This window comes from Neovison vison, chromosome 11 (assembly GCF_020171115.1).
Source record: "Neovison vison isolate M4711 chromosome 11, ASM_NN_V1, whole genome shotgun sequence".
NCBI lineage: Eukaryota > Metazoa > Chordata > Mammalia > Carnivora > Mustelidae > Neogale > Neogale vison.
In genome coordinates, this window is record NC_058101.1 from 149,815,505 (window position 1) to 149,833,500 (window position 17,996).

At 45.9% G+C, this 17,996-nt stretch overlaps 1 protein-coding gene across 5 annotated transcripts in view; it reads right to left on the minus strand.

Annotated features, from left to right (window-relative positions):
* Window positions 1–1,150: 1,150 nt before the first annotated feature.
* ADRA1A (adrenoceptor alpha 1A) overlaps window positions 1,151–17,996 on the minus strand; it is a 122,162-nt gene continuing 105,316 nt past the window's right edge. The window contains exons 3-5 of one of the 5 annotated variants that reach the window (XR_006380952.1): window positions 7,316–7,701; window positions 2,905–3,014; window positions 1,151–2,795 (exon numbers count right to left, since the gene is read on the minus strand). Coding sequence is in view for 4 of the 5 variants with exons in the window: in XM_044224972.1 (XP_044080907.1) it covers window positions 7,184–7,701 (518 nt within the window). In the remaining variant the exon portion in view is untranslated. Of the gene's footprint in view, window positions 3,015–4,165; window positions 7,702–17,996 lie in introns of those variants that run through there. The other 4 variants (XM_044224974.1, XM_044224973.1, XM_044224972.1 and 1 more) reach the window with 4 other exon arrangements.

Here is a 17,996-nt window from a genome sequence, read left to right on the forward strand (position 1 = left end):
ACGTTGGCCTAGGTCACCAGAACTGCACCCCTTGTTGCCAACTGACAGCGTGTGCCTCCCCCTCACTGCCCATCAGGACTGGATAGGGGATGGGGACAGGGAAGGAAGTCCTTCCAATAACGTGCTAGCTTCGAGAAACATGGCTTCATTGTTGCAGGGGAGGATTGAATGTTTCCCTACGGGAGCACCATTTAGAGTCTAGGTAGGTGATTTCAGACTTAAAAATGAAAACCAGGGAAAGAAGGGAAAGGATGAAGAAGAGAGGGAAGAGAAGTCCTGCTAGAAGCTATTATATGTCTTTGGAAGATGTCCCTCCCCTCCAGTACCCTTTTCTGTACCCCGCTTCTTGGTGATCCCCAGGGCAGACCCTCAGAGGTCCTGGTGCAGGGTGGTGTGGTCAGAAGGCCTTCCCAAGGAGCCAAGTGTGACCCCCCCAAAGCCTCTGGGGACCCCCATTTTAACAGGATCCAGTGCTCTGGCAGGGATGTCAGATCAGCTGTGGTCAAATGTCACCCACCGGTTGTTGCGACTCATGGAGTCAGCTGGATTGTGCTGGGAGATTTTTAGTGGGGTGAAAAGATGAAAGATCCCACCCCCACACCACCGGTGGGCTTCTGCAGCCTGCCTGTTCTACAGAACCTAGCAGTGGTAAGGGGTGGTGAGTGCTCCCCTTTTGTGCCAATGCCTGAGGTACTAGAGTATGTCTTTTGGGTGAGTGAGTTATATGGAGCAGCCCCCCAACCCCGCCCCAGGTACGAACTTGTCTCTTCATCTAACAAATCAAACAGCTTGGAAATATTAATGTGGTCAAGTAGAGATGTGCCAATGGCATATTTTTAAAAAGATGCTTTTAAGTTGAACACCAAAATCCACTGCTTAGCAGTTATTACTCTTATACTGTAAGTTTGAGATGGCCTAGATCAAGGATGGCGAATTAGGGCCCAAGGGCTGTTTGTTTTGTTTTTTTTTTTTGTTTCTGTTTTTTGCTATGGCCTGTGAACTAAGAATGGACTCTACATTTTTAGAGGGTTGTCCAAAAATTGCAAAAAATAAAACCAACAAAAAAGAATGTGTGACAGAGAGCGTATGGCCCACAATGCCTCAAATATTTACTCTCTAGCCATTTACAAAAAAGTCTGCCAACCCCAGGTGTACATTAAATAGATCTTTATTTATTTATCTTTTTTACTTGTTTTGGGAGCACCCTTCCCCTCCCCTTTCTGTAACAATGCTTCTTGGAAAAATGCGTTCTTGACTTGGAACCCACCCAGCTCCTAAGCTGGGGACTGTCTGTGCCTCTCAGCATTTTTTTGTGCCGAATGCAGTGCCTGGTGAAGGAGAGGAAGCGAGCAGCTTGCTGACAATGATGAAGGGGTTCACTGGAAGAGGAACCTCCCAAACTCCCTTTGCAACCTTTGCAATCCCAAGGTCTTTAAGGGGTTTACCACTTCTGGCTTTGCCTGTCCTGCCACCCTGTTGACCAAGCCAAGCGCCTGCGGCCCTGCTTACTTCTTTAGCTCTGGTGCTGCCTAACTAGGGAGAAAGAACAGAATGACATCTGTTAGTCCTTTAGCCAATGAGAAAAGCACAGGCAAATATGCACTCCGAATAATCTTACATTGCCCAGACGCGGGCAGGGATAAAATAGGAGAGAAGGTGCCAATGGAGCTGAAAATAGGGATCAGAGATGAACAAGTGACATATGAAATTCATGGTCTTAAGAAACAGTGGACCTTGGGGGTACCGTGGGCGTCACGTAAAACAGAGTCAGAGGCTGGATTTGGGGCTATCTGAAGCATCCTCCTTAAGTCTCTACATCCCCTTGTTTCTTCAAGATGTTAAGAATCGATGGCACACCCTTCCTTAGCTTTATCCCTCACAGGGACGGCTTGAGTTAGGCGAAGTTACTTGGGCAAGTACAAAGTGTTCTATAAATGGGAGGATGTGCTAAGCTCATGTTGGGACATCCTGTCTTAGCTTCCTTTCTACTGCATCTGAATGTACTTTCTGTACTCGGGCTTCTTAATAGGTTGGTGCCTTATTTTTATCCTACAAATACAGTAAGAATTTGCTCTTAGAATTTTTTTCTCCCCTAATTAAGTCTGTATTTTTCATAGTTTAGTTCTAATCATTTCCAGCTTCTAAGGTGCTCTGTTGCCTGTAATATAGAGGACAGTGCTGTAATGACTCCTGGGCCCCACGAAAAGGAAAGACAATCATTTTGTGTTTGGAAATGAAGAAGCGAGTGGCTTCAGGCAGTTGCTTATCAGTGGCAGCCCAGTGTTAGGAAACTACGTATCCCGCTTTGAGCGCTGTCCAGGGTTAAGCTTTCCCCTTCCTCCTCAACACCGCCCCCTGCCCCCTGCCCACTGCCATAAACTGCCATAACCTTCCTTTTAGGTGGGAGACTCAGGAATCCATGTTGGGGTAGCACGGAAGAAATGATATTTTCTTGCACAGAGCAGGTGAGCTCCTCCGTCATCTGGGTCTAGGGTGAGGGGCATGAGGGAGGCCATGCTGATGGGAACAGTGGCAAGGGGCCTGGAGTCCTCTGTCCAGATCCTAGTCTGATTTTGTCAGCCCTGCCCCCAAAGTCATCTCCACTCACTCATCCTGTGGGGACTTTGGAGGCCCGGGAGGCCACGCTGTCATTGCTTTTTGAAGACGGTGGACCCCACAGCAGCCTGGGTTCAGCCCTGCTCCTCGGCATAGTGTGTAGACAAGGAGCAGGTGCCAACAGTGTTCCAACCAGGCTGGACCGGAGCCGTGTGCAGGTGGTTTCAGGGTTAAAAGTCCTAGTAGTATAAAAAGAAATCAGAGTAACAGTGAGCACACCTCTGATGCCTTCCTACTGGCCACCATTGCCTTCTTTTTGGTCACCCTATTTTTGCTTGCGGATTTTACCTTCCACGGCCTTGGGCTCCCTTCTCCCTTTGCTGACCAGCAGAGCTCTTTCCTTAATTAAGTCAACAAGTACTCATACGCAGAGGCAGCATCCCTTTTGGCAAGAGGACCTGTGCAGAACCAACCCCAGAAGCAAATGAGAATGTTTGTCAAGCCCTGATTGAGTAGCTGTGATTAAAGAATGAAATATTACCTGCCTGAGCAATGAGTTCCTAAAACCTTCTCTCTCCCAGGCCTTGACCATGGGACCCACGGAGCCAGAAGTTCTGTATGACTTTGAGGGGCTGAGGCAATCTGAGATACTCAGGCATAAAGCTCTCATTTGCAAAAAAGAAATCCAAGAACAAGAGGACACTAGCTAATCTACAGTCACAGTTGCCAACTGGTTCTTCATTTCCACAGATTGCCTACATCTCTGGCTACCCGGGGATCAATTTTGTGAGCCAATCCTCTATAGGAACGCACATGAAATTCACATGTCTGACATGCTCTCTAGGCTCGGTGTAATTCCTGGTGAAATGTCTATAATTCTTTCTTTCTCTCTCTCTCTCTAACTCAAATTAAAAAAAAAAATAGTGTTGGAGTACAGGGGAGAGTGATGTTGTATTCTTCTTTGTTTTAAAAAGGGATATACTTCCTGAAAGTGCACCTATTAATTGGTTAGTCAGTAACCCCAACATCCTATGCAACGTGTTTCATACCCACAACTGGATTTTGCATTTCTAGTCCAATGCAGCCTCTTCTGCATTCTCTTGTATACCCATCTGCTCCCAGTTTGATAGAATTTGTCTTTCTTGTAAGGCCTGAATAACTTTCCATGTCATTAACCTCTACAAAATGGTGCAGTCTGAAACGTAGAAGTGCAGGCACCAAACCCTTCTGATCATCATCTGTTTTGGGGATTTGGTTGGGCTGGAGTTAGGCAGCGTTTATGTACGGAGGTTGACTGGATGGCAAATCCCCAAGAAACAAAATGTTAAAATGTTGTATGGTTTCCTGTCCTCAGCATCTCCAATTCAAACTGGGGAACATCCTCCCCTCCCCATCCCCCAACTATTTAGGGAACAGAGGAACTGGGAAAGATGTGTAGACTTTAGTATTAGGCAAAGCCAGGAATGAATCATGATTCTTCACTGGCCTAGGGCGAGTCCTTCAACCATTAGATTTTTACCTTTGAGAGAGAAATGTGTAATTGCTATGAGGCTTAGAGTTAATGGGGTATAAAACACCCTGCCGATGCACACAGAAGAACCCAACCAAAAGCCTTCCGAATGGATTTATTTAACCAAATATCACTTGTCCACCATGGCTGGACAAACCCAAGTAAGCAGTGAGAGTCTGAAGCCTTCATGTTTTAGAGAGTGTTGGCGTACACCAAGTGGTGACAGGCAGAACAGTTTTGGACAAGACAGGAGTAAAGTCAAGTGAAATAGAAGCGACAAGCAAAACACTTTCCTGAAATCCTGGCAGTAGCTTGGGGCAATGTTTAAGTAGAGTGCTTCAAGGTCTCTCTGAATGCGTGCGATTTGAACTGCAGAAGAAACTCAAGTTTTGCTTACCCCACAACGTCAAGTTGATTTTTTTTTTTTTTTTGCAATGTTTCGACAGTCTCAAAGCAACTGCTTTTTATAACACATTAGAGAAAACATTTGGACCACTGTTGCTCTGGGTAAATTCTTCAAACTCCAAATAGAAGCAGTAAACATGTGAGTATAAATATGACAATCATTTGTTTAACTGTGACAATTTTAGAGAGTTTTTGGCATGCTCAAAGGTACAGAGATTTTTGTGGATGAGTAAAAAATAGCTCAAGTATTGTTTATCCCACTTTGACGAAGTCTTGGGTGATATTATCAATTTCTTGTAAAAATTGGCGTGTTTGTACCTAATATCACATTATGGGAAAGGAAATAAATGTTAAAGTTTGCCTCCCTGGAGGGAGTGGGGTTGGTGAATAATATAGCAGATAATTATTTACGGACAGTCTTACATGAATAAAATTGTCATGGCTTTTATCTGATGACCAAAAGATTTTCAGTTGTTTGTTTTGATTAGAAGTGGCATCAATCCTAGCTCTTTGGTAATCCTTAACTTTCTAAAATCTAAAATTTAAATTTGTCTGGGAAAGTGTTTCAAGGGAGCCATATTCTATGGAAGCAAAACTATTACTATTCTTTTCACGGGCATGCCCTTCCTGTAAAGGGAAGCCTGACAAAAGGGGTTATTAAAATTCAGATCCTGAAAGAAACTCTTCTCCACAATGAAACGTATCTCTCCTCTCAAGGCAGAAGACAAGAGAGTCCTTCCCTGATGCTTACGTCCATAATAGGAGACCCACATCTCGTAGAGCTGTTATGGGACATGCAGACAGAGTAGAAGAGTCCAAAAACCCAGCCAATATCTAATGCCAGAATCAAAGTTATAAGCACAAGTCACAGCGCCTGTCTGGTCAGCGAGAAGACATTCTCCAGAAAGGGCTGAAAAAGGAAAATATTCAATGGCCAAGCAGGACCAACAACAGCCCCATTCACATGCAAACAACCCCCCTTCCCACCCCCAAAGCAGTGTGCAAAGATATAAGCCTTCAAGAAGCACTTGAAGAAATTTTCATTTTGCTGCATGGGAAGAAGACAAGATAATGGGCCCCAACCTTGGCTGTGAAGGCTAAATAGGGGCTGCGATCTACTTTGAAATTCTTACAGGAAATTACTCAAACAGGGGGAAGAGGCTAGAGAAATGGTCAGTCAGTAGGTTTACACCAGTGATTCTGGCCAGGAATTATGCCCAAACCACAAATCTTATTTTAAATTCTTATTGCAGAATATGAAAAATATTTTAATTTTTTACAGATAATCCTCCTCCTCTTTAGTCATATATGGAATTATATTTTAAGGTTGACCAGAATTTGGTATACAGAAATCAAAAGTAGCACGTTCCCCAAGTTCCCACAGAAAGTGGGAACAGATGAAGTGATCGGGGTCCTGGATCTTTCACCAGAATACATGGGTTTCTGTTGAAAACTATTCGCAAATTCCGGCTTTAGATGGTTTTCTGGTGACCAGTCGGTATCCTCCCAAGCTAAGCTGGTGTATCTTTCCGAGTTCAGGAAGGATACACCTGGATCCTAAGGCTCGTTCCGCCATTGGCTACCTGTGCATTCGGGACCTTGAACCTCATTCCTCATGCAGTAGCGAAGCCGTGGAGGAAAAATGGAAGTCTAGATGCGCCTTCCAAAACATGATAAGCTCTGGATTTTCATAACGGTGTTCTAGAAAAGGTAAGCGATTTGCCAAGAAAAGCCTTTGTAGGCCACATTGAAGCGGCTGTGCCCGAAGTCTGCAACCTCTTAGCATGAAATTAACACCCGCCTCATACCCTTGATCTTTAAATATGTTTCACAAGAAGCCTTCCTCGATTTGATCTTGGAGCCGCTTACAGGAATTTTTTTTTTTTTTTTTTTTTTTCTGTAGAAGTAAAGTTGAAAACACTGACCTTCACCTCTAGCATCTCCCATCAGGAAAAGCCATCTTTTTCCCCAACCGTCTAGACCTAAGCATAACCAATGTGCCTCCGCTAGTCCCGAGGCTTCACGAGCACCCTTCACCCTCCTCTTTAGGGACTCGGGAGCAGGAGCCAGTGAAATTGCAGCAAAAGGTAGATCTCACTGTCGAATTGCACCCAAGTGAAGAAACTGGATATGGTCAGAAATGGTGGAGTTTAAAACGTGCTCTAAAAATAACGTGCCTGGATAGTGGCCACCGTCTTAAGGCTCTTCCTCTCCAGGCCCTCTCCTCATAAATATCCACCATGGCTGTCATTAAGTTTAGCCTGAAAATAAAATCCCCTCACTCCATCAAGAAATAGCTCCAAACTTAGAGTGTGTGCTCAAAATATTCATGATGAAATCATAACCTTATATTTATAGTCTTTTGGATTGTGTATGACATTCTGTTTCCCATGGTGTTTTTCGTTGCGAGGGCCAGACGTGGAAAGTGGCCTCAGAGGATGACCGCGAGAGCACTAGCCTCAAGGAAATGCTGCTTATCTTCACTTGGAGCTGGATGGTCGTGTGACATCCTCCTCTTTCCCTGAGCCCTATCCCCTGCCCCAGAGTCCGGTCTCTTACCCCACCCCATTCCCAGCTGGTCCCCCGTTTCCTGGTCCTGTCTCCTCATCCAAGAAGAGTGAACTGGACTTCCAAGTAGGAAGTGGGGTGTGTGCCTGAGATCATCTTCCCTTCCCCCGCAACCCCTTCCTCTTTTCTGACCTTTCCTGTCCTCTAGACTTCCTCCCCATTTTCACTGAGGGAGATGGTGTGGATCTTAATGGTTGGAACTTGGTGGGTCTCTCCACCGCTATGGGTGGAGGGCCCCGCACAGCAGCACACCTGCAGAAAGCTTTTGCTTCTCACCCGGGCTGTGGTGCAGGCTGACTGGTCTTTGGACACTGTAATCCTGGCAGATTCACGGGGCATCGAAGAGAAAAATTTCCATTCACAGACCCCATCCGTCTTGGAGATCTTATAGAAGGTCTCTCCAGATCCCACTGGGATGCGAACCAGGTCCTTGTGTTGCCCCTCGAGGGCGTGGCTGGGCGGGTGCAGGGTATAGCCCAGGGTGTGTTTCGAAGACTGCTTTCGGCGGAGACATTGGATTCTCAAGACATTCTGGAAGGCCTTTTTAAACTCCTGACTGGAGCACGGGTATATAATGGGGTTGATGCAGCTGTTTAGGTATCCGAGCCAAAATGCTATTTTAAAAACGGTTTCCGAGGGCTTGAAATCAGGGAAGAAAGACCCTGGAAGAAAACACAGAGTTGGACATATTATTTGGGAGCCAACAGGCCAAATGGCTAGGAAAACAAGCAAACAAACTGACACACATATTTTTACATCTCTCAGATGTCTCATGTGATTCTGAGTGCATCTGTGTTTCTCACATCTACTGGATAGCCCGTGTGGACTGTCCTCCGAGGCCCTTCTCACCTGGTTCACACGTGCAATATCTAAAATGGGAGCCAGACCCACTGGATAGGTTTGTACCAGTTCTCATCGACATCGCTTGATTGCTACGATGAAGCTTTAAATAATAAAAAAAATGAAATCTGAGTGTGCATATGTGAGTTGTTTTGACTGCATTTAAAAACAAGTTAGGGGGGTTGCATGGGTGGCTCAGTCAGTTAAGCATTTGTCTTCGGCTCAGGTCATGATCCCAGGGTCTTGGGATAGAGCCCCACATCGGGCTCCCTGCTCGGTGGGGAGCCTGTTTCTTCCTCTCCTCCCTGCTCGTGCTCACTCTTCTCACTCATGCTCTCTGTTGCTATCTTTGTCTGTCTCTCTCTAAAATAAATAAATAAAAATAAAATCTTAAAAAAATAAAAAAATAGAAACCATTGGAATCCATTAAATAAGCGACATTAAAATGGGGTTACCTAAAAATTCGTTGTCCTTTGATGTGGGGTTACATAGACACAGCCTAAGTTATTATGAATCTCTTCCCTCCCGCACATGAAAATTGTAACTTTTTTATTTTTATTTTTTAAAGATTTTATTATTTACTTGACAGAGAGAGAGAGAGAGATCACAAGCAGGCAGAGAGGCAGGCAGAGAGACAGGGGGAAGCAGGCTCCCTGCTGAGCAGAGAGCCCGATTCGGGGCTTGATCCCAGGCCCTGGGATCATGACCTGAACTGAAGGCAGAGGCTTTAACCCACTGAGCCACCCAGGTGCCCCCAAAAATGCTTTTCAATATTCAATTCAAAAATATGTACCACCAATATAGAATGTAATTGTATTTCACCCTCCCAAACATGTGTTTTTATATCAGCATCCTCAATTATCTATGCAAGAGACTGACATTTCAAGAATAAATGATTCATGGGGTGCCCAGCTGCCTCAGCAGATAGAGCATATGACTCTCGATCTCAGGGTTATGAACTCAAGACCCAGTTTGGGTGAAAAGCTTACTTTAAAAAAAAAAAAAAGAAGAAGTGGGAGCACCTGGGTGGCTCAGTTGATTAAGTGGCCGACTCTTGGTTTCTGTTCAGGTCATGATCTCAGGGTCCTGGGACTGAGCTTCAAGTTGAGCTCCATGCTCAGTGGGGAGTCGGCTTGAGGATTCTCTCCCCTTCCTCTGCCCTTCCCCCTTCACCAACTCTCTCTCTCAAATAAATAAGTTAATTAAAAAAAATATGCATCTCACTTACAGTGCATGAAGATTACAGTGTTTACAATGAATACCTAGAATGTGTACTAAAAGTAATTAAAATAAAATTTAAAAAATTATTCTAGAGCATTCTCAGTGCTTACAGTCAACAAACAGATAAGCAGAGGAAAGTCACAGTTGTGTTAAATGTATAATAATGTACATATAACATAGATTAAATGATCAAAGAAAGGATTAAACTGACAAAACAATGGAAACTTAAAGCATGAGCAATTTTAGGAATTATCATTACTGAGGTTTCAAACTGAAAAAACAATGACTGAAAAAGCTGTCACAAACTTGACTGTTACAGTGAGAGATAATTACTGTCATAGTGATGGGTAAGGGCATACAGAACTCACAGTGTTCCTTAGTCTCTGGACCCCTCTTTTCTTTTGCATCACCCTAAGGTCTTGAGTTCACATCTTTTTCTCTCTGCTCGACAGACCCATCAGAGTCATGACAAGCTGTTGAGGGGTGCTTAAGATCCACTCTCGAGAACACTGCCCTGAAACCCAGCAGGGGATCTCCAAATACAAGTGAGACTGAACTTAATTATTACAGAAGCAAATAAGACAAAATGGTACAGTGGTGGCTGGGAGCATTTATTGCCTCTAAAATATGGACACACATATAGATGATTGCTGTTATGTGAGAAAGTGAAATTCTTTTAACTCCAAACCATTAAATGTTTTCCTGTAATTTTAATGGAATTGACTTTGTATTGAGTGCCTGGTTTGTGGTAAATGTTTTGAATACAATTTAATCACCATTAGTAACATTGAGAATTTTGGGGTTCTTCTCTATATCCCTATTTTAGGAAGGAAGAAACTGTGACTTCACGGGGTTGAATTACTCAGGTCAGGTCACTCAGGCAGATAATAACTGGTATAGCTGGGTTGTGAAACCGGCCAGCATGACTTCAGGATCTATGTTTCCTCAAGAAGTACCAAACTATACCGGAATAACAAATCTCTTGAGAAGGAAGGTGGTGTATGGGGAGTGATGAAGTACACAGTTGGCAAAAGTGAAAATGGAAAGATGTTTTCTCAAACTTTGCTTGAGAGGTGGAGAAAGTGGCCAATGCCAATGTGACTGGTAGCTTCGTGTGAATATAGTCAGTTCTAGAAAAAAAAATTATCTTACATTATGACGCTTATATATTGTCCACTATTTCTTTCTAATAGCGACAGTGACACAATGAAGGGACCCTGCTTCACGAAGGCATGCCTTGGCCTGGGCTTAGCAAGGATATATGAGCCAGGCACACCTCACCTGTGGATGTCACCGATCTGTAAATCAGGTAGGCAAGGGAGTGTATTTCTCTTATTTGAAGAATTGTGATAAAAAAGAAAAAAATATATATGAGTATGAATTCTAAATGCGAGTGCTAAGAAAGTGGTTTGGGAACCCTGGAATTTCCCACAATGTTTTCAAGGACATTTCAATGTTCTCACAGAGCCCAGTTTTGCATTCATGAATCTCAAGAAATCGCTTCCCTCCCCTCAAATTTCAGGTCTGGCTGACGCAGAGTCGGGCTCTAGGGTTTCTCTATACTGGCCTTCCTGCTGTGTCCACAGTTTAAGAGGTGAATACCGGTTTCCCAGTCTGTGTGCTCAAAACACCGTCTCCTCCCTGCAGCTAGGGTATAGGGGGAGACAGGGAGATGGTTAAAATGAATTTACACCAAGATTGAAATGTCAGACGGTCTCCAGCTTTAATGTTCCAGGGATATTGTCTCAGGTAATCCAAGCAAATCTCTAGATGTTGACTTTTCAGACTAATCGAGAGATACTTCTGGACCACAGGCCTTTGCATAAAATGACTCCCTTTTAATTTATCCCATTTAATTATCCCATTTATCCCACAGCACCTACATGTGTCAAAACCTAGCATAATCTGCCCATTTCCAGTCTGACCATCCCTAGGGGCAGGTCGTGGGATCCATTTTTCCTTCTGGCATGTTCATCCTCCCTGGGGGGAGGGGGGTCCCATTCAGCAGCTGCTGGCAGATACAAGAGAGGCAGTCACAATGGTGTGTCTTTCAGAAACTTTCCAAAAAGGTGAGAAAAGCCAGCATGGGCCATTTCCCTCCTTATTCATATCCTTCGATGTCTTTTTTGTCTTTCATTTTCCTCCCTCAGGTCGGAGAGAGATGGAGTGGAATCTGGCTTGGGAAAGAGTTGCTGCTGTCTGGTCCCCAGCAGGGTTCCCTTGTCCCTCCATCTCCTTCTCTGTCCAAACCTTCCCCCTCAGGCACTGTCTTCTCGACCTTCCCCACTATTTCTATCCCGGCCTCAATTTCTTCTCAGATCCCTTTCTACTTGACGACGATGATGCTTTTTAGGATGGGAGGGCTACTAAATCATGCTTCCTCCTGCTTTCTACGAACCCCGGCATGGAGTGCCAGGGTGGAACCCACCTGTTCCAGGATGGCGACTCTGAGCCGGTCACTGGGCAGTAAACCCCCTCTGAGCCTGCAGGGCATCCGTGTTGCTCGCTGGCAGAGCTCTAGAACCCAGCACCATGTCGGCATCTCAGAGGCCCCTCCCAGTTACTGCTGAGTGAGTGGCCTACCCCTGACTCTGCTTCCCGAAGATGTGGCCTGGCTTTCTTTTCTGCCTGACAGCTATAGCCCTCATTTCTCTGCCTGCTAGTGCCTTCCTTCTTTCTCTCTCTCTCTCTCTGTGTGTGTGTGTGTCTGTGTGTGTTTCCCTTTCCCTTTCTCTGCCCAGTTTCTGTTCAGTCCTCTGGTTTCTCTGTGATGGTGCTTCACTATCTTTTCTTCCTCGCTGCATTATCTGGTATCAAACGTCAATCGTTGTTCTCATCATGCTCATAGGGAGAGCCACACTTCTGAATGAACCGCAGGAGCATAGAGGCTCCTATTTCTTTTGTCACCATAGGCCAGCTGTGCTCTCCCACACCTCTGGCTCCCCACCCAGACTCTGCTTCAAAAGGAGCAAACAGCCCCCAGCTTAATTCTCTGAACCCCTTAGCCTGCAGGTCATGTCATCCCTTGCCTGTGAATCTGTCTGGTTAAATTCTTGGGCTTTGGAAAATCCCAAGCCCCTAGGGACTCATCTCTTCACTGAGTTTCCTTCCACCACGTGTTCTGCTGCAGAATTTGTGGCTCTTTTTTTTTTTTTTTTTGGTGTTGTGGGGGAACTCTCCGAAACATCTTGGTGAACTAAAACTTGGCCAGACATGGCAGGAACAACACAAGTCTATCCTTGAAGGCCATCCACGCCTTTACCCTTGAGGGTTCAGAACCCTCACCTCCACTGTCGAGGCCTCTAGATTTTGAGGGGAAACTGAAACTGATGGTTTCAAATGATGCCCTACTTATGTCTAATCACTCCATGTCCTCTCCATTGGAAACATGTGACCTTTCATTTCTGACCCAGGGCTCATCTGTATGTTTATGATGGGGGCACACCAGGAGCTACTCAAGTAAAAGCTTGGCCACCTACAGTCACATTTTAGCCACCAAGTGACTGCAGTATGTTCTCTCAATGCCCCCAACACAAGAGAACCCAGTTTTTCTGCCCATGTTGGTCTCCTAAGTGAGTTTTCTCCCCCAGGGTTTCAGTTCACTCTAAAAGGCAGGGAGGATCCTAATGGAGGTCTCAAATTCTAACCCAGCACTGGTCATGAGAAAGTTCTTCTTCAGTCCAGCTCTCTCAGAATCAGGATGCCTTGCTATGGAAGCAGAAGGCTAGGAGTCCACGTTCTTGGCTCTAGCTTTCCAGCCTCTACTGCTTCATTTCACCCCCCTGCAACCTTCACATCTTAATGACAACTTCGAGAGACACCAGGTTATGATAAACCTGAATTAGCCAGAGTCACAGAATGCTGGAACGGTGGAGAGTGGCAGAAAGTTAGTGCCTAGGCAGCCCTGCTGTCCCTCCTTATAAATGAAGACAGTGAGACCCAGGAGGGGAACAGTTTCCACAAAATCAGCCAGTTCATTTGTGGTCCAGACAGGCCTTTAACCCGGGCTCCGCATGGCTTCACCTATTTCCGCTCCTGATCTCATGTGCCATTTAGCCACCCCCCGCTGTGGCCCAGGAAGCATTCATGGCCGTTCTGTGCAGCTGCTATCATAGGATGATGACAGGGTTTTCAGAGATCATGAGAATCAAAGGGGAGGAGAGCGATAACGACAGCACTTAAAAAGTTGTAATGTAGTGTTCAGACCCTGGAAAAAGATCCTGGAACAGCGCCCCCTGCAGGGTATCACATTCTGAAAACTGGAGTTTAAATGACTCCAATTAAGAGAATGCGGACTCCAAAGGAGAAGCTAATGTTATGTGACAATGGGAGCAAATGACCCTGCATTGTTTCTCCCCGTCCACCCTGTGGTCTCTCTCTGTGTGTGGTACCAGGTCTAATGTGACTGTTATGCATCCAGTGAACAGAGGAGAGACACAAGCTGTTGAACAAAGAGGTGGCCAGCGCCCCAGGCCAAGGAGTTCCAGTGCCAAGCAACATTCAGGCCAGATCAGTGGGCATCTTATTGCCAAGAAGAAAACTCTGGCCCACTGAACACAACTTTCCCCAAGAAGAGCTGCTGGAATTGAAAGATAAGTGCGGGACCAAGTTTCTGGGCTCCCAGTTTGGCCATGTCTGAGTGACATCCCCGAGCCCTCCTGAGGTTCATCCAGGGGCCACCCTTGGGGGGTTCTCAGCCAGACAAGTGTCTTCGGGTTCTCCACCTGAAATCACGGGCAGGAATATTGAAGAATTCTGGCCAGACTAACCATGAGCTAGAACACTAGGCTCTCAACTGAACACTCGTGGAAAGACTTCCCATGAAATGAAATACAAGTCTGTGTACCCACAGAGATTCATTTTCCTGAGAAGAAGACTCCAGCTTCCATCGGCTTCCCACTGTGATCTTGGGGGCATAGCAGTTGGCTAAGCCTGGCTCCCCGATCCTAAGAAGAAGCTGTTCCCCTGGCTGGCACACTTCACTGAGTGCATCTATCTTGACAGCATCAAGCTTACAGAAGGAGCAAGGGGCTGTTATTTCCACATGTCTTTAGAAGGACCTGCTCTTTAATTCTATTTTTTTAACTGAGGCTTGAAATGGTGTAATTCTGGTTTTGTGCCTGTTAGGGAAGTAATGAGGTTGCTCCTTTCAGAGAGTTAACAGGTTGAGTCTTTTCTGAACTTTCTGGCAGGGAGCTGGGCTAGTGGTCAAGGGGAGGAAGCCTGGAGGTGTTCGAGGGTGCAGTGAGTAGGTGGGAAGGTGCAGGCTGTGTGCTAGTTACACAGCACCAAACAGAACAAACCTGGGACAAACCAGAACAAAACTGGGACTGCCCAGTGTGGATGAGAGTGCTGACCCTTTTCCCTTTTTCGAGGGACTGGGGTTACAGGCCTATGGTTTCCAGTGTTAAGAACCACTGCTTCCTCTGACCCAGGCAAGAAAGAGGTCACATGGAGGGAACATTCTCTCATATCTCACAGTTCTGCAAGCGGGACACACTCTTTAATGGGACCCTTCTGGCTAGCCGAAATGGCTCTGAAGAAATTAGGGATTTTATTCCAGAAGAGTCCAGGCTGCTCAAAGTGAAGCTCTACAAAGGGTTTTTCTCACCCTTTGTATCAAAGCCCCAGCTGAATTCCTCCTTTCAGAGGGTTTCCCAGAACATGAGTGTGCAGCCCCAGTGTTCTCCATAAGCCGGAGGGAAAAGAACTCCTGCCCAGCTGGGCTAGAACCCCGGCACGTTTCACTCAAGCGAACCCTGTGTGGTGTGTTTCCTTTTGAAATGAATTAGTAATTCAAATGCTTTCAAAAGACAGCAAGATTCCTCCTCCCCTTCTACCCCCCTACCTTGCCGCAACACCCCCCCCAACCCCGCCCCTGCTTTACTTGATTTGGGAAAATCCCAACTTGATTTGGGAAAATGCCAGCAATTAAGCCATCATGTTCTTTTACAGGTTGTTTCCTTAAAAATGCTCTCCTTTCATAAACCGGCCCATTTTCCAAACATTGCCACTTTCATCAAGGTCATCACCCTTCCATGAGTCTCCCATTTGAAACATTTTATCATCTCCATGCAAGAACTGTCTCCAGCCACCTGGTCTAAAGAAGAGCAGTCCTCAAGTGAGTGTGGCTTCTTTCCTTTGTGCTACATATCACGTTCTGCAAGTTTTTGTGATGAGAACTTTGCAGATTTACTCTCTTAGCATCTTTCAAGTATGCAACACAGTGTTAGCTCTAGTTCCCATACTATACATTGTATCCTGTGGCTTATCTGTTTTAGAACTCTAAGTGTGTACCTTTTGATTCCTTTGCTCATTTCATCTACCTGCCACCCCCCCTCAAGTTTTCTCATTTACCCTGTTTTCTTTCATCACCTCATCCTCTAGAGCGTGCAATAAAGCTCTATGGGGCTTGGGGGGGGAGAGAAGTGGGAGGGGGGAAGGGGCAGACTGTCATTCTCACTGTAGGGCAAGCCCAGGGGTTGGCTCAGTTCTGGAAAGGAGTGTGCATATTTGACTCCTCCTCCTCTTTGTCTTAAATTCCAACCAGTCACTAAGCCTCACTGGTGTTTTCCTTCAAAATACCTTTTTAAGCCTTGCCTTCCCCCACCTCCCCCAGAGCCAACCCTGCACCCCTGCATTGTGGCAGAACATGGAGGGTCTCTCTTCACTTCCAGCCTCACTCAGTGCTGAGCCAAGAGTGCCCGACTCATCACCCTGCAGCCTTGTCAGGATGGTGCCCCATTCCCCCTCAGAAATCAAGGGAGTTCAGTATGGAGGAGCAAGAAGGCATGGATCGTCCTTTCAAGCTGTGTGAGTGAACTGCCCCTCCTGAGCCTCAGTCTCCACATCTGTGAAATGAAAGGTTTGCACCAGGTCATGGTTACCACCCCTTGCTCCCTATAAAAGCTTTCACCTCTAGGAAAACTGAAACAGTCCAAAGTGAACATCAGGCATATGTCAGGTGGGATGGTTAAGGAGCCTGGGGTGGGGGGGCGGGGGGATGGCCAAAAGGGAAGAGGGCAGACTGGAAGGAAGGGCACCCAAGATTTGGGGTAAGGTTTTGAGAAGGACATTCTAATGTCCTTCCTGAAGATTCGTGTCTAAACTGGAGGGGAAGAGGAAAGGAGAGGAGACACCCAAGGCTGTGGTCATGAGCCACTCCCGCGCAGGGGCGCATCCAACCCCCTAGGCCCACTGACATGAGTCATGCTGAGCAGGGACAGTGTTTGCTCTTCCTCATGGGGCATGACACACTCAGGCTTCTGGCAGAATCAGGGCTCCCATGCCCCTTGGTAATATGGGGGCTTCATACATGCACATCTAGAGCCTGAGAGGCTCAGACTTTGGTCACCTGGTCATCTCCATGGGGATGGCACAGAAAGAGAAGAAAGTGCTAGAAGGCATGAGACAACATTTTCAGAAATAACTAGAAGGGAGGGAGACATTTCAAGGGGCTCAGTAATACAGGGAGGGGAACCTCATCATGGTGAGATCTGTCATGATGTGCGTTGTGAGTTGTCTTTGTGCTACCCATAAGATAAAATTCAAGCTTATCACCTGTCAGTCCAGGCACTTCATCATTTGGCTTCCCCAGCCTTACACAACCTCCTCTCTCATTACTCATATATTTAACAAAATGATGCCCTGAGGATCTTCGGCGAGGTAGGCGCTGTTATAGATACTGGACGTAGAATGGTCAGGAAAATGAGTATGTTCCTGTTCTTGGAGTTCACGTTTTGTGAGTATTTCCAGTAAGTGCCCGTGAAATGGAACTGTGGATATGCAACACCAATTCTGTCTTTCTTCCGTGATAGACTGTTCGTCGTAACTCTGTCAATCCACCAAGGTGACCATGGCCTCAGCTCATGGGCTTCTCTCCCTCGCTCCCCTGCTCCCTTCTCAGTGACTGAGCCTCTCCCTTGTACCCATTCTAACTGGAGTCCATTCTGGTTGTTGATCTTCAAAGCTGTGTTCAAAATCCAGCTCACCCAGGAACCCCTCCTGCCTGGCGGTCTATCTCACTTTCTCTCCATTCCCCCTAAGCACTGGACCTTAGCATTTTTCTCTGTAGTACTCATCACCTCCCTTTTTCTTGAATATAAACTCCCTGAGGGGCAGGAGTTTCCATTTTACTGCTGTATCCTCAACACATATGACAGCGTATGGCATATGGTGAGCCACGATAAACACTTCTGAATGAATGACACAGTCCATCCGTACGGTTCTAGCCTCTCCAAGGACAAACAGCACTTCTCAGCCCTCACTTGTTCCTCAGTGAGGAGCATGATTCGCAGTACTGAATCAGTGGATGCTATTTGTTGATGGAAGAAAATAGCATTTTGAATAAAATTCCCACTTCAAGTACTTAGAGCTGGAAACATACTCATAAATGGGGAAAGAGATGCTGTCTTACCTCACATTCCAACACTTTATCTTCCTGACCTATGAGACTCTCGTATTTACATAAAAACAAAACCATTCTGTAAATAATTTTGTACAGCTGAGTCACAGGTACTACCTGAAATTATTACTCCAGTGCTTATAAAAGCATTTTATAGGGTCTTACAGGAAAGGCTGAAGCCTGTAATTAAGATGAGATCATCTTAGGCACGTGGGTGGCTCAGTTGGTTAAGCCTCTGCCTTTGGCTCAGGTCATGATCCCAGGGTCCTGGGATTGAGCCCCACATCGGGTTCCCTCCTCGGCGGAGAGCCTGCTTCTCCCTCTCTTCCTCTCCCTCTCCCTACTTATGCTCTCTTTGTCAAATAAGTAAAAATCTTAAAAAAAAAAAAAAAGATGAGATCATCTTCAGCAGCCTCTCCTCTTTGTGGGATGGGAATCCAAGGGCAAATGCCACAAATCCGGAGCAGTGACACAAACAATCAAAACTGGTCA